At 36.6% G+C, this 17,117-nt stretch overlaps 1 protein-coding gene across 1 annotated transcript in view; it reads right to left on the reverse strand.

Annotated features, from left to right (window-relative positions):
- Positions 1-1,715: 1,715 nt before the first annotated feature.
- The window catches only part of erbb4a (erb-b2 receptor tyrosine kinase 4a), a 178,077-nt gene continuing 162,675 nt past the window's right edge, over positions 1,716-17,117 (reverse strand). The window contains exons 21-27 of the mRNA XM_079856470.1: positions 10,210-10,365; positions 9,814-9,889; positions 9,406-9,552; positions 6,804-6,901; positions 6,514-6,684; positions 5,428-5,728; positions 1,716-3,168 (exon numbers count right to left, since the gene is read on the reverse strand). Coding sequence (XP_079712596.1) covers positions 2,315-3,168; positions 5,428-5,728; positions 6,514-6,684; positions 6,804-6,901; positions 9,406-9,552; positions 9,814-9,889; positions 10,210-10,365 — 1,803 coding nt within the window. The 3' untranslated portion in view covers positions 1,716-2,314. The remainder of the gene's footprint in view (positions 3,169-5,427; positions 5,729-6,513; positions 6,685-6,803; positions 6,902-9,405; positions 9,553-9,813; positions 9,890-10,209; positions 10,366-17,117) is intronic.

Genomic DNA, 17,117 nt, shown 5'->3' on the forward strand with positions numbered 1-17,117 from the left:
GTATCATTTTGAGACTGCAGAAGTCATTAAAAGTTGCATTTTCAGTTGAATCTTTTGTTGTGTTGAGCAATTTCAATTATTTTTGTTTGATTTGTTCATTGCAAACAGCTGAAAGTCTGTAAATGTTACCAATAAACCTGATTTGCAATGGGGGTTGAATAATTTCGATTACAACTGTATATATCAATTAAAACAATAGTAACTTTAAAAATTGTACATTGCAACAACAAAATACCCTCATGTCACACTCTGGAAACTTATGAATATGTTCAAAATTTCAAACAAGAGCTTTATTGTGCCATTCCATCAAATAGAATTACAACAGGGATGAGATGCATCTTTTGCAAACCAAAACAAACAAAACAAAATACAAGGCAAAGGAAAAAACAAAACAAAAGCCAAACAAATCTAGCTACATCTCCCATGGCTGTTCAGTCGAAAGCAAATCAAAGTCTCATAATATCAGCATGGTACGTTTAGGACCAAATTTGCACAGTCACAACTCCTTATTTGCTATGACACTCTGACATGAGTAATGACAAATGTCCATCACAGTTTATAAAACATATGAACAGTTTCTCCCCTGGCCACAATACGGTCACACTCTCACTGAGAGCAGGATACAGTTCAGACAAAAGTATTTTCTGTCACAGTACATTGAAAAATTCTCCATTGGAGATCAGTAGTTTATTTGAGTTTGTATCGTGCCCTCCGTTATCTGTAATATTGCCTTCTAGATAGAATACATCAATCTTGCCGTTAAATTCATGAATTGATTAATTAAATACAACAACATATTTTCAATACATGGTTCCCAGTGAGTCTATTTGCACATGGATGGCTCAGCAATGAATGTTCAAATTGGTTTCACATATGTACAGCAATTGAAGATTGAATGGGCATGTCCATCGGTGCTTTTGTGCCACTGAGGAAGGCACTTATTTCCCGTTAGCTCAAGAAGCGGTATGTGAGCCCCATGTGCTCTTTCTCTGCCTGTATCGGATTTGTTGGTTCTTATATACGAGTACAAAATTGGGGGACATGGGCAAAAACTTTAAAAAACATGAAGAGCATCACTGAAAATAAACAGTCTCCAACCAGTGTAGTCCATTAATAAATCCACAACGGTAAAAGAGAATGCATCATTTTACAATCCACAACGTTGTCTCATTCACATAAAAGAGTTACCCCAATTGTCTTGTAGGCGCTCCTAGATACGTGTCCGTTAGTTTAAAACAGAAGAGAAAATAGCTTACGGCATCAACAGCAACAATACAGGATGGTCAGAACGTGGTCAATAAAGACAGTTGGTTTAAACTTACGACACCAGAAATAAACTGTCCGTTTCCTTTGATAAAACCACAAGAGCAAGTGTTTTTCTTACCATCGGTAAGTTGGACACCAGTTTCCACAAAGTCACTGTGAACTTCCTAACTGTAGGAGAATCAGTCAGAGGTGAAAATTAAAGGGACAGTTCAACCAAAAATTTAAATTCTGTCATCATTTACAGTTTCATGTCATTCCAAACCCATAAGTATTCCGTTCATCTTCAAAACACAAACTCTTTGATGCTTCAGTCGAGCAGTTACCTGTAAATCCAATCTCCTAAAGAGACACGATCGCTTTATGTAATGATTTAATTTAATATTTTATTCACATATAAACAAAGATCCATGCACATACATAGAGCACATTATATATGGTAAATGTAATGTCTTTATAAACTTTTTATTAACTCTTTATGAAGTTTTGGTGTACACTGAAAGAAGTTAAAAGACTGTTTAATTTATTTTGTTCAGAAAAAGTTTAGCTAAAATCAAATAACAATTCCCAGAGGAAAATAAATAAAAGAAACTATTTTGCTTAAATAGTATGTTTGCTTGAGTGTTGATGTGCAAAACACATTTGCTGACTGCAGACATTATTGTGGGTTTATTGGAGTATTTTTTATTTTAGTGCAATGGACTTTCAATGGAAGGACAGAAATCTCTCAGGTGTTTTTCAAAGATGTCTTTGGGTTTGGAGTGACATGAGAGTGAGCAAATGGTGACAATTTCAATTTTTGGTGAACTATCCCTTTAAGGGATATCCATCTCGATACATTCTGATTTGTTGGAATGGAAAAGATGGAATAGCTTTTGGAATAGTTTAGAGGCACTTTGGTTGGTCGGTTTTCCTTTTAAAGTCCAATAAGTCTCCTTCCTGAATTCTTCTGACAGAAACACTGATGGTAGGAGTTTTCCTGTACTTCAGTAATTCCAGTTTAACATATGGTGCTGGTAGAAGAATCTGGCTCTCCATAACGACTGTGACGTTACACTACCGTATTCCTGTGCCGGTACGGTGGAGGTGGCAGAACTGGTCTCTTGTTAAACTCAGAAAGATACTCAGGGTTGTCAGCCACAGCGATGCGACTTCGGATGCTATGCCTATAGAGGTGTTTGCCTTTGTACACTTGCGTTGGGTCTTGAGGGTTTGGTTGGGTCACCTTGGGCGGTAGACTATGCTGCCAGTAGTCAGGATTATCAAAATTCTTCTTCGACTTCCTGTCGACCATTACAGTCCCAGTATGACCCGTTTGAAGCATGTTACCTGGGTAGACAAGGTGGCCGGGAAGGCCGGATACACTTTTACTTGTGACTGCAGATTTCACCACTTGAGCCGGATGGGTAGAATGGATGGACTGACTTGCCAGACAAGGTTGGATCTGTTGGCTGACGATGGAGATTTGGGTTAATAAGGAAGGATTGCCAGACATGCTGGAGGAATTGGATTCGACACCGTGCGGCGACTGGGAATGCTGGCCATTTTGGCTCATTGATGTCGTGTGGGGGGGCTGAACAGGTGGAACGGCGAAATGAACATGTGTTCCCTGGCCATGGTGATGGGCTTTCCCAGTTTGTGTGGAGAGGATAACGTGGCTGCTTGCGGTGCTGGCTGCTGTGGTCATCTGTAGTGGGATGGAAGATCCATTTTTTCTCATAATCTCCTGGTTCATCCCACTAGTGTTGTTGTATGTGTTGAGGTAAAGGGGTTCGTTGATATACTCATCCTCACCCTTGGATTTCCTATCAGGGGTGCTGTGGTAACCCGGGTTGTCCAGTGCATTAATATTTCCATTTTTCCTTTGATTTACAAAAGGATTCTCCTCGACAGGACTAAGATGGTCTGTAGATAAAAAAAGAAAAAATTAAAACTACAATGTAAAAAGCATGATAAAAAGCTACATACCGAATAAAGAATCATTGCCATTTGCCACAAATAATTACCAAAGTAGTATACTCTAGATTTACAATAGTATACACCAGTGTTATTTTTACAGTCATGTTTCACATTACTTATTGTAATGACACTAACTGGGTAATAACTAGGTACTAACCCTGAACCTACCCCTAAACCTTCACTTAACCCATGTATTTACCTTATATTACTGTATTACCTTATATTACTTATAGTACTTTTGTGGGTGAGTACACTAAGTATATGGAAAGTACACATACTGCAACTTTTTTTTGTATTATTTATATACTATTATATTATTTATTAATGTTTTGAATTTGCTTTTTAATTTATTTTATTAGTAATTTTGTGCTTGTTAATTTTGTTTCCGTTATTGTTCATATTTAGCTTAATTTGTAGTATAATATAATATCGAATAGTATAATTTAGTATTTTAACAATTGTAGTACTTTTTGCCACGGCAACAGTTCTATTTTTTTATGTTTAAGTTTGTTGTTTACTTCAGCTTTATTGCAATTAATGAACATTTTTTAATAGTTTTAGTTAACAACACTGATATAAACCTGTCATACTGTTTACATGCACAAGCACATATCAATCCAATATCAATCACAAATACGTAAGATTCATTTTTACTTAATTTTAGGGAGTCATGTAAACAAATTAGCCAGATTAAGGCAATTGTCCAGCTTCCGGAAATCTAAATAAGATAAACTGTATGTTTGTATTAATCCGTATCTTGGGTCATGTAAAACACCTAATTCAACATAAATCACCTGTAACTGAGTAACTTGCAATACATGTAACATAGTGCATGTACAAACAAAGACAATTCTGAGTGAGATTATATACAGAACTATTAAAGAAACGTGTTTTTTAAAGAAAAGAGGAGACTCAAAACATTTTACAAATGTTAAAAGGAACATTGTGGCCTACATTTGTATGAGTCTCAAGACCTACATTTTACAGTTCATTGCACTCTTGTGAGTTATTGTTGAGAAAATGAATGAGAATTAATGAGTTGATTAAATTACTGTTCGCATAATAAAAATGCAGCATAATAAATGAGCGAGCGACTCTAGTCTCTAGTATTTCCAGAAGAGAACATCAGTTTTAGTTTATTCTGAAAATGCTGATCACACATGCACAGGAATATTCATGCAGATGTGGAGCATGTGAACATCTTCAGAATAAAGGCTTAAACAGAACATAAAACTTTATTGAAAATGATGAAAATACGGTCACCAAAAGTAGCGACACTACCTACTTAGCCACAGTTTTCGGTAGCTGTTTTTAGCTTTACCAGATATACTCCAACAGCAGTGTAGCATGGCCACAAGCTATTCATTGATTTTCTTCACTGATGTTTTAATTGTATTGTACATTTTAAATTAGAAAAACATACTTAGAAACTTCACTGTTTTTACCATTGATAATAATAATAAATGTTTCTTGAGCACCAAATGATCATGTTAGAATGATTTCTAAGGATCCTTTGACGCTGGAGACTGGAGTAATTATGCTGAAAATTCAACTTTGCCTCACAGGAATAAATTATACTTTAACATATATTAAATTCTGAATTGTAATAATATTTCACAATATTACTGTTTTGCTCAAATAAATGCAGCCTTGGTGAGTATAAGAGACTTCTTTCAAAACAAATCTTGCTGACCCCAAAATCTTGAACTGCAATTCTGTCCTCTTAAACAGCTTCAGTTATAATTAGTTGCTTTGTGTTAGTAACATATTGCCTCCTGGCTGTAGTTTAACTACTGATACTAGCATAAAAACAATTTTTAAAAAAAGTGAGCGGCCAACTTGTAGTTAACCACCCACAATTCATTGGCACTCTTCAGTTTGAGGTGAAGGATGAGACCATTAACTGCTGCCAACATTTGTAATGGAGGAACTCAGAATCTATTGATTTATCATCCTACTCAACCCACCACACTGGATTAATGTTTTACTCCAGACACCCTTTTATTTTAAACCATCTTAGGTTGAAATGGAACGACTGCGATATTATTGACTAGAGAATGTGTAATAAAAGACTTTCAGAGGTTATTTACACCAAACTAATTCATGTATACCCAGAAGCGTCATGCACATGCCCCCTCATATTTTTGATCCAAGTGGATTTTGAATGCAACTCCTCAAAAAGACATCAAATATTTTTGTTTTTACCTGAGGCTGACTTGTTCATAGGGCTCATGTAACCATCTTCATTAGTGGTCTTTGGACCCCTCTCTCCAAAAAAGACAGTTGGATCTGCACTGTAGCGCTGGCTGTCGCAGTCGTCTCCTGAGCCAGAAATGGGCTGTTTCTTCAAGCTCCCATTACAGTGTTGTTCCTCAAGCACATCGAGACCCGCACATTGTGTGCTTACAGGGATGAAGACGGCACTCGCTGAACCAGAAGGGTCATGGGAACAAGCTCCCATCCCGTCTTCTGGGCTAAGAACTTTATCACGACACCTCAGTTGCGTCTATATGAGGGTACAAAAATAAAGAAAGATCATTCTCCTGCTTCTATGCTTCATGCAATCATTCCTCTACAGGTCCACTTTATGTTTTCCATCTGCACAACTGTGTTCCCATAAGCAAAGATGTTCAGCTAAACAAACTTCCTTAAAACAGTAATATAGTGAAATATTTTTACAAAATAAAAGAACTGTTTTCTATTTATTTTTTATACTTTATTCCTGAACATTCAGCAGCCATCCTTAATTTGATGCTAAAAAAACAAAACATTTCTCATACATTAATGCGGGAATAGTGATACTCTACCATTCAAAGGTTTGAGGTAAGTAAGATTTAAAAAAAGAAAAGGAAAAAGTACACTTTATATAGCAAGGAGTCAAAAGTTACAGTAAAAACATTTATAATATTACAAAAGATTTATATTTAAAAATGAATGCTGTTCTTTTGAACTTTTTGAAAACGTATCACGATTTCAACAAAAATGTTGAATTGTTCATACTTGAGCACCAATAATAATTGATAGTAATTGTACTGTATTTTAAACAACACAGCCTTTTTGAGTGTAAAATTAAAAAAAAATCGTAATTATTCCAAACTTTGTGTACATTTAAATGGAATAAGAGAAAGTGAAACAACCATTCAAAGACTTCACCTTCAAAACATTAACTTTAGCATTATCCATATCCATTTGGCAGATGCCTTTATCCAAAGTGACTTACACTTCATTCCAGGTACACATTTGATCAGTTCATGAAAAGAACTGGAAAAAGAAGCAAAGAGCTGTTCTTACCCTACTGGTATCCATCGGTGGTCTTGACGTGTAAGAAGAGGTAGAGATATTGAAGGTCTGAGGAACCAAGTACTCCTCAGCGTCCATCAGGTCATCCAGCTCCTCCTCATCTAGAAGACTCTGGAAGAACTTACTGTGGTTGGGGCTGGGCAGCTTCATGCGATCGTCCCCCTGAGAGGAGAAATGACACCATCACTCTCTGCGGTCACCTTGAGTTTAACGGGTGGTGTATGGGACAAAAGTATTGATTTTCAAGGTGAGATGTAATACAAAAATAACCGTATTCTCACCTGTATGACGAGGTATCTTTGAGGGTCCCGTGCCATGCGGCTGAACTCTGCAGCGAGTTCCTTAAACCGAGGCCGACTATCAGCATCAATCATCCAGCCTGGAGGACAAGACAGAAAAAAAACGCAGTAGTAACTACATTTGTCAAATACACGTTTTATGGACACTGCAATAAATAAATAAATGCATAAAAAGACAGATAGAGAATCCAAACAAAGCATGCATAAATAAATATACACTCACCTAAAGGATTATTAGGAACACCAGTTCAATTTATCATTAATGCAATTATCTAATCAACCAATCACATGGCAGTTGCTTCAATGCATTTAGGGGTGTGGTCCTGGTCAAGACAATCTCCTGAACTCCAAACTGAATGTCAGAATGGGAAAGAAAGGTGATTTAAGCAATTTTGAGCGTGGCATGGTTGTTGGTGCCAGATGGGCCGGTCTGAGTATTTCACAATCTGCTCAGTTACTGGGATTTTCACGCACAACCATTTCTAGGGTTTACAAAGAATGGTGTGAAAAGGGAAAAACATCCAGTATGCGGCAGTCCTGTGGGCGAAAATGCCTTGTTTATGCTAGAGGTCAGAGGAGAATGGGCCGACTGATTCAAGCTGATAGAAGAGCAACTTTGACTGAAATAACCACTCGTTACAACCAAGGTATGCAGCAAAGCATTTGTGAAGCCACAACACACACAACCTTGAGGCGGATGGGCTACAACAGCAGAAGACCCCACCGGGTACCACTCATCTCCACTACAAATAGGAAAAAGAGGCTACAATTTGCACGAGCTCACCAAAATTGGACAGTTGAAGACTGGAAAAATGTTGCCTGGTCTGATGAGTCTCGATTTCTGTTGAGACATTCAGATGGTAGAGTCAGAATTTGGCGTAAACAGAATGAGAACATGGATCCATCATGCCTTGTTACCACTGTGCAGGCTGGTGGTGGTGGTGTAATGGTGTGGGGGATGTTTTCTTGGCACACTTTAGGCCCCTTAGTGCCAATTGGGCATCGTTTAAATGCCACGGCCTACCTGAGCATTGTTTCTGACCATGTCCATCCCTTTATGACCACCATGTACCCATCCTCTGATGGCTACTTCCAGCAGGATAATGCACCATGTCACAAAGCTTGAATCATTTCAAATTGGTTTCTTGAACATGACAATGAGTTCACTGTACTAAAATGGCCCCCACAGTCACCAGATCTCAACCCAATAGAGCATCTTTGGGATGTGGTGGAACGGGAGCTTCGTGCCCTGGATGTGCATCCCACAAATCTCCATCAACTGCAAGATGCTATCCTATCAATATGGGCCAGCATTTCTAAAGAATGCTTTCAGCACCTTGTTGAATCAATGCCACGTAGAATTAAGGCAGTTCTGAAGGCGAAAGGGGGTCAAACACAGTATTAGTATGGTGTTCCTAATAATCCTTTAGGTGAGTGTATGTGACCCTGGACCACAAAACCAGTCACATGGGTCAATTTTTTTTAATTTATATGCATACATCATCTGAAAGCTGAATAAATAAACTTTTGGTTTGTTATGATAGTACAATATTTGTCCGAGATTCAACTATTTGAAAATCTGGAATCTGAGGGTGCAAAAAAATCGAAACATTGAGAAAATCGCTTTTAAAGTTGTCCATTTATGTTCGCGATTGTGCTGCATTCACTCACAAAAATAAATGTTTTATATATTTACGGTAGGAAATTTACAAAATATCTTGATGGAACATGATCTTTACTTAATATCCTAATGATTTTTGGCATAAAAGAAAAATCGATAAATTTTGTTGGCTATTGCCACAAATATACCCGTGCGACTTGTGACTGGTTTTGTGATCCAGGGTCAAATATGGATACACAAACAAATAAATAAATAAATATTTTTTTCTAAAACAAAAAAACAAAAGAAATTCAAATGTAGAGACAGTCAGATAGATGACAGACAGACAGATAGAGTCACAATGAGTTAGAAATTGCCTCCAAATTACTGAACTTCTTACAGTTCTATTATGTCTCTGTCAGGAAGTAACATGCCCTCACCTTGCAGAAGCCTGCTCCTTATTTCCTCCCGATTAATTTCCTTTCACTTCTCACACTCAAACACATTAACCAAATGAGCAGCAATTACTCACGCAATCACACCACATTTCATCTCCATCAATATTTCGCATTTCATTGTCCGTGGGGTTACAGATGTCACAGCACGTAGAATCACAAACAACAGCTTACAGTTGAAATGTAATTAGAATTAATGGGTTCAATCCGCGTCTCATTTCATCTCTTTGTGTTTATTTGATTGAGCCAGCTGAGAAACCCCACCGCTCACCCAGCTGCTCATTTCCATAGTCCAAACGACTGTCTGGCCAAACATGGCGAGCGGATGGGCTAAAATACATGTGTGTGCATGTTCTTAATAAAATATCATTTTAGTATATTTAGTAAAACTGTTTTGTGAAAATGAAAGTTATTTTACATTATCATTCAAAAACTAGGATAATGAATGTGGTGATCATTTCAAGACATATGCAACATTACTGAGATTTGAGCTATACTGATCACATTCAGGGTTCTGCACAACACTCACATTTCACCATCACCATGTAGACGTCTATGGTGCAGATGGGCGGCTGGGGCAAACGCTCACCCTTCTCCAGGATATCTGGAATCTCACGTGTGGAAATCCCATCGTAGGGCTTTCCTCCGAACGTCATCAGCTCCCAGATAGTCACCCCTGAATGACAATATATAAGTCAACACATCACATTTTGTATAGAGATAGTGTGTGTGTGTACAGTATATAGACAGTATATATATATATATATATATATATATATACAGCATGTATTTGAAATAGAAATCGTGTAACATTAAAAATGTCTTTACTGTCACTTTTGATCTTTTTAATGCATTTTTGCTGATTGAAATAATTTCAGTAATTTCTTCAAAAAGAATGCAAGAATGCAAACTAGGACACTGTACGTGTTTTACTCACCATAACTCCATACATCGCTCTGGTGTGTGAACTTCCTGTAATGTATGCACTCTAAAGCCATCCACTTGATGGGCATCTGCAAAAGAGAAAATTATAATCAGGATGTAATAATCTGGAAATATACAGTCATGCAATCATGTTTAATTAAAAACATGCATGAAGTTCTAAAAGAAAAAAAGACCAGTCCAATTTGGACAGAAACAGCACTGCAATATGATTAGAAATTAGAAATACAATCAAGCAACTACCATTCTCATTGATTAATGAAGTTTTTTGTCCAGCCCACCATATATAAATTACAATATCATATAAAAATGAGTTCAATGGAACTGTTCACAACTGTTAAAGGTTTATGAGTTTGTCAGAACCAGTGTGTCTCAGGTTCTTAACACTGACCTTGCCTCCATCTGAATTATACTCCTTTTCATCAGCATCAAGCAGTCGAGCAAGTCCGAAATCAGTGATCTTGATGTGGTTTGGAGATTTTACCAGGACGTTACGAGCCGCGAGGTCTCTGTGCACCAGCCGCCTCTCCTCCAGGAACATCATACCCTGCCGAAAAGAATATCTGAGTGCTTCTTTCCAAAAACACAATGATTATCATAAATACAACTATAAGTAATTCAATTCAGAACAGTGGAGGTCTGTTATAATTTACCCAATGAAAATGTCAGCATGAAAATCAAAAACATTTTTGAGTGTTTATTTATAAACGATTTATTCATGCACCAAAGAAAAAAAATAAATAAAAATAAATTAAATTAATGTCTCTCATATAATCTTTAATCAAAATAACATCTCCTCCCTCTAACAGCGACATCTCTCTCTAATAACGTGTTTACTGGCGTGAGGACGGGACAACCTGACACTCACATGAGATCGACCAATAGCAAACCACAACCCTCAAACCATCCAATCAATTCCCGTCCTATTAATTATTTATAATTTTTTTCAAAAAAGCCATTTCACTCGAATGTACATCACAATAGGGAAGAAAAAAGATCACAAATTCCATTTATTGCTGAATTTCAATACCTAAAATTACTGTCGTGAAAGTTACTGTATTGATCGTGAGAAATAGATGAAAACAAGATGATGAAAAAGGCTTACTGCTAATAAATTACCAAACCAAAACATGTTTTCAAGGGTTCAACGCCTTGCTCTGTGTTTAATCCAGTACAACAGATCATATTTTTTTCAGATCTTTCCAAAGATCATTCAGTGTTTGTACCCAAATGGTGACGGTGATGTCTTAAAAAAAGAGTGCACTGAAAACCACACAGCAACACAAACTTTTCCATTTTTAAAGAAAAATCTATACCAACAACATTGTGCAGTTATGAGAACAAACTGACATGTTTGAGAATTCTGAAGCGAGTAATTGTCCCTGCAAGTTGTGTTTCTTTTGCCGCTCATCTTTACTCTGAAAAAGATTGAATGGCACAGTTATAAAATTGCTTTCATTTCAGTCAGTGATATTTTGCAACAAAGAAAAGTGCAAAAAGATACCCTAGAGGACAACCAAAACATTTCAAGGGTGCACTTTAGATATATGAGGAAAGGACTGGTCTGAATTTTTCCAATGTTTTTATTATGAATTCAACATTCAATAGAAGACAACAGTGACCGGCGGGCTGTGTCAAAACAGTAACTGTCTCATTCTCAACAGTAACATTCTCAAAATTAGTTCGACAGAAGGAACAGAAAAGCAGAACCAAGAACATTGTGTTAAAATAAATGTTTTTGTCTTGAAACTTTTTGACATTACAGACAATTGTGAGAATTAAACAGGAGCAGAAGACTGATACTGAGAGAGTGTACTTATATATCTCTCACATAAATCTCACACACACACACACGTTGTGTTCATGTTTTATGGGAACATTCCATAGACGTAATGATTTTTATACTGTACAAACTGTGTATTCTGTCCCCTTACACTAACCCTACTCATCACAGAAAACTTTCTGCATTTTTACATTTTCAAAAAACATAACTTACGTAAGTTATAAGCTGTTTTCGTCATGGGGAGCAAAAATGTCCCTGCAAGGACAAGGATTTCGTATATTGCCATCTTTGTGGGGATATTTTGTCCCCGTAATGTAGGGTTTACCAGGACACACACACCGATGCCACAATGTGAAATGTAATGCAAAAACTTATTGACATTATTCGATTACTTATTGACATATTGACAAGTGACATTTTCTATTACATTTATTTTGTCTTCAATCTGTGTACAACCTAAAAGGTTGACATAAAAAGTATCAGTAAATTGAATGTCATGGACACATCAAGGTACTAAAATGAAGTTAATTAATACATACATTTTCAACCTTGTTTAGAAAGAAATAAGTTAAGTGAACACTAAGTGTTCAAAAGTTTTGGGTTGGGCAGTCTTTTTAATGTATTTGAAGTCTCTTATGCTCACCAAGGCTACATTTATCTGATCAAAAATACATTAAAAATAAACAGTAATATTGTGAAATATTATTACAATTTAAAATAATAATTTTCTTTTATATATTTTAAAATGTAATGTATTCCAATGATGGCAAAGCTGAATTTTCATCAGCCATTACTCCAGTCTTTGGTGTCACATGGTCCTTCAGAAATCATTCTAATAAGCTGATTTGCTGCTCAAGAAACATTTCTTATTATTATCAATCTTGAACAATGTAAAAGGTGTTACTGTCACTTTAGATCAATCTAATGCTCCCTCACTGAATTAACTTCATTACAGTTTTTCTTGATTGCTTAAACGCTATAACCAGGATTCTGAACTAAAATTTCAAAACTATAACGAAAACATTTATCAAAAAGCACACCCATTTCCCTAAACTATAAACACTATTCCCCTGTTTTGACACACGAGTCAGATTTGTTGAACTGTCACTGCATAAATCTACACACAAATCCCTTCATTTCTCATTGCCTACACCCTGTTGTCATTTAGAAAGCGCTAGCATTCAATATTGTTCACTCAAGTCAGCACAGCTTCAGCTCAGTTAGCACACAATTACCCAAGTGGAAACACTCAGAGTCAAAATTGATCACACACACACCAATCAGAACCTTCAATAGATAGATAAAAGGGCCAGAGTCAGTTCATTCAGTTTTGGAACAATGGATCCAGAAAGACATGAAGGAAGAGGTCGAGGACACTGGAGTGGAGGAGGAGGAGGAGGAGGAGGAGGAGGAGGAGTAGATGGGAGTGGAGGAAGAGGTGAAGGAGGAGGATGAGGATGAGGATGAGGAGGAGGAGGAGGAGGAGGAGGAGGAGGAGGAGGAGGAGGAGGAGGAGGAGTAGATGGGAGTGGAGGAAGAGGTGAAGGAGGAGGATGAGGATGAGGAGGAGGAGGAGGAGGAGGAGGAGGAGGAGGAGGAGGAGGAGGAGGAGGAAGGGCAAGGGCAAGGAGACAAGTCTCGGATGAAATCCGTGCCACTCTAGTTGCCCATGTTTTTGTCCATGGTATGACAATGAGGGAGGCTGGGCCAGGAGTAAGGCCAAATTTGAGTCGCTTCACCGTCGCCTCGATCATAAGAACCTTCCGGCAGAAAAACAGGTACAGTAGATGTACTTCAGACTGCTCTCTACTATAACTTTTGAGAGCAGTACTTTGTGCTGTTACTACACATACATGTACTGTAGCTGTTGCACCATACTACTGTAATAAAAAGAAATGCATCAAATTGCCTCACATACAGATTCCATTTTGTAAAAAGGATGTGTTACAGTTACAGTAATCAGTACTTCTATTTTTCTAGGACACAGAGACGATGAAATGTAAGAAGCCTGCCAAACATTTCAGTTGATGCGTGCCAGCGGGGAACAGGCATGCAAGTGGATTGTGGGAACCACAAGCAACATCATTTACCAGTTTTGGAAATGTTGTTTTGAATTTATTGCACCAGTGTGTAAGACTATGTTGTAGTGTGTGTGTTTGTGAGGGCTTGTGTGTGATGTCTGAGGGCAAAGTTTGGTTTTTCAGCAAGAGTGAATGGTTTTGAGAAATAGGATGTTTGGGGAACTGGGTGAGACGTAATGGATTTGTTTTTACTGTTTTGAGAATACGAGTAATAGTTTCAAGAAATGCGTTTAAGCAATCGAGAAAAACTGTAATAAAATGTTAGTACTGTACATATCATTTTAAACATACATAATTGTCATGCAATTTATTATATATAATTTGTATATTGTACTTGTGTATCAATATTTACACATAGTATTTATTTAAAACTTAAACAATTGTTTACATTTACACATCATGGTTTAATGTATTGACTTAATATTTACATGTAATCAATTATTAATTCATATATTATTAAATATGTGCACATACTTATCACTCAATTTATTAAGTGTGCATATTAATGAATGTATAGCCAACATTACTGAACAAAATATAACAAATGTCAATAATAAATGTTTCAGGTAGCAGACCAATCACCCAAAACAGTATAACACAATTTATAATGTACAGTATATTTATTTGGCTACTTTAAGAGAGCCTGAATGGAGCCAAGCCAATAGAGTTACAGTGCAGTAAAATGAAAGTGTATTTAAAACAGATTACTTCTGGGATTGGACAGTCAATCAATGGAAATGTTGATTACTACGAACCTCAGCATACCTGAGTCAAGTAGTATTCATTCTGTCCTGTATCTGTTAAAAAGAATTAAAAACCCATGGAGCGTGTAAGACATTAAACACTTGATTCTTCAGAGCTAAAGCAGCGGTCATGGCACAGGGGAAGAGCAGCGCAAGCCCTGAGGGAATGAATTTCTGTTTAATGGTTAATAAAAATAAATGGATGGTTTGTAAGACTATGGAAAGATGCTGTTCATTTAGAATAGTGCTGTGTAATTTATCCTTTGAGAGATGCTGGGCTTGCACTGCTGTTGACACAGTTATTATGTGGACTGGGTATGTTTTATTGCCGTTAAGTGACTGGAGAATGTGCATATTATTCATGCCAAATTAGAGAATAAACAGTAAGAAATGAAGATAGGGACATCTAAAGCCAAGTGCTCCATTTTAAACATTGTTCTATCTGTAAAATATTGGAAAAAAAAGAGTCCTATTCTGAAAACAAAAAAGGTAACACTTGATTTTGATAGTCCTCTAATACAGTCTACTAAATATAAGTACCTTTTAACTACATCAGTCATTAGAGTATTAATAGACTGTTTGGTTAATATCTGCTAACACGTTATTTTTATGCTCCCCAACATATATTATACTGACTATAAGTAACTTTACATGTCTGTTTATTCAACTAACCTGAACCCTAACCTAAGAGTCTACCAATATTCTAATGAGAGTTAGTTGACATGTAGTTGCAAAGTAATTTATAGTAAGCAGAATCTAAAGTGGACTGTCAAAATAAAGTGTAACCAAAAAGAAAAAGAAAAAAAAATACAAATATTATTTTTTTTTAGAATAAAACCGCTTAATCTACTTATCAAACCTACTACAGCAAACTTGCAACCTGTAAGCAAGCTGCTCATTTCACATGCAAAAGGCTTAACCAATGAGATTATTTGCGTTTTGATGCAGTATAACAAACATTTGTTTATTTGGAATAGAGCAACACGATTAATCGTTAAAAGATCGCAAACTTGATTCTAACACCCACACTATCTTATCCCTAAATGACAACGACCTTAAACCTTATATAACCTTAATAAACCTTTGACAAGTTTGATGACAGTGAACATTCAAATCTGTGTTGGCGCTGCTACTGAGCCAAAGAGAGCCAGTGTCATGTACAGATTTGAAACAGCTTCACAAACAGTCTTTTCAACCACACAGTATTATTATTTCAGTGTTACAATAATTAAAATGATCACAGAAGTATATAAAAGTTTATAGTTCGGATATAAACATTGATATCTATCTATGGTAGCGATCAAAAGAGTAAATCTGTCGTTCAAAAACACTGATTCATCCAGTAATTAATGAATTAAGTATTTATTAGTGAGGCGTTCAAACTGATTTTAAACAAAAGTTAATTGCATGTGTGGTAGATTTTTCCCTAAACCTAACTATCTGGGGCTTGTACAAATCGACACCCAACTGATCTTAATATCTGTGGCGCCTCCAAATCGACACCAATACCTTTATCTTGGGGCGTCTACAAATCGGCACCCAATTCCTTAAACTGGGGCGTCTACTAATCGACACCCAATACCTTTATACTCTAGCTCTTGCGTCTTTAGTCGACAACTGGCCGAGTTTCTAACTAACTTGCTCCCCTAAACTAGCTTCCTGCCTAAACTAGCTTCCTGCGCAGGAATAAATTGACAAACAGACCTGCAAATGTCCTTTAAATGCTTTAATCACGGCCAGGAGATCTTCCCGAGCAGTTATCAGGGAATCTCTCCCAAGAAGCAAGGCCGGAGGATCTCAGACAAATTCCATTGAGAATCCCACCGTAAAACACAGATACAACAGTTTTTATAGAATCGAGTAAACAAATAAGACTAACATGTCACCTTCAATATGATTGGTTCAATTGGTTCAAAAGCCCCAACCTTTTTCCTCTGTCACTGGCACAAGCAAACTCTGTTTTAATGATGACTTCATTTGTTAATCACAAGATTCTAACAGACTGTCTAGTTTCATTTCCCAAACTATGTTATTTTTATACACACATACGCACACAGTCAAAGTCACAAGTTTTCCCCAAAGAGTTTGGAAACATTAAAAGCATATGAATGTCATTCCTGCAAGAAAAACAAATGTTAGTTGATTAATTATAGTTGATTAATTAAAATCCATCACACATGCTATTTTGTTTAGTTTCGAATCGTAGGAGTAACGTGATGGCTATTTTTAACAACAACATCAACAAAAATCGATTCTCAATTTATCCAGAATCGTGAAACTCGAACTGACAATCATGCAAAATAAAACCAAAAACAAATACAGTATACAGACAGTAAATAGGGTGATGTTGACTCAACAGAGAGTGATTTGACATGGTAAAGGTCCATTATGAATAAACACAATCAGATCATTTTCAGTTTGATATTACTGGGTTGATTAACTGTTATGGTTGTTGACAAGATATCAAGGTTTGAATGGTTCAGTTGGTCTAACTATATCACCAGCCAACCAAGACACTAAATAAATGGGAATGCTAATGGATAGCTTTCCTCAAGTATTATAGACTTCCTTGAAAGTAGTGGTACATTTCTAAAAGCATCGCTTGCTTTTAGGACTTTTGAGTTCTCTATATTCATACCTTTAACTTTAATTGAAAAATAAAGAGGGAGAGAACACATAGAGGAAAAAAAAA

The sequence above is a fragment of the Squalius cephalus genome (genome assembly GCF_949319135.1).
Source record: "Squalius cephalus genome assembly, chromosome: 2".
In the NCBI taxonomy this organism is placed as follows: Eukaryota; Metazoa; Chordata; class Actinopteri; order Cypriniformes; family Leuciscidae; genus Squalius; species Squalius cephalus.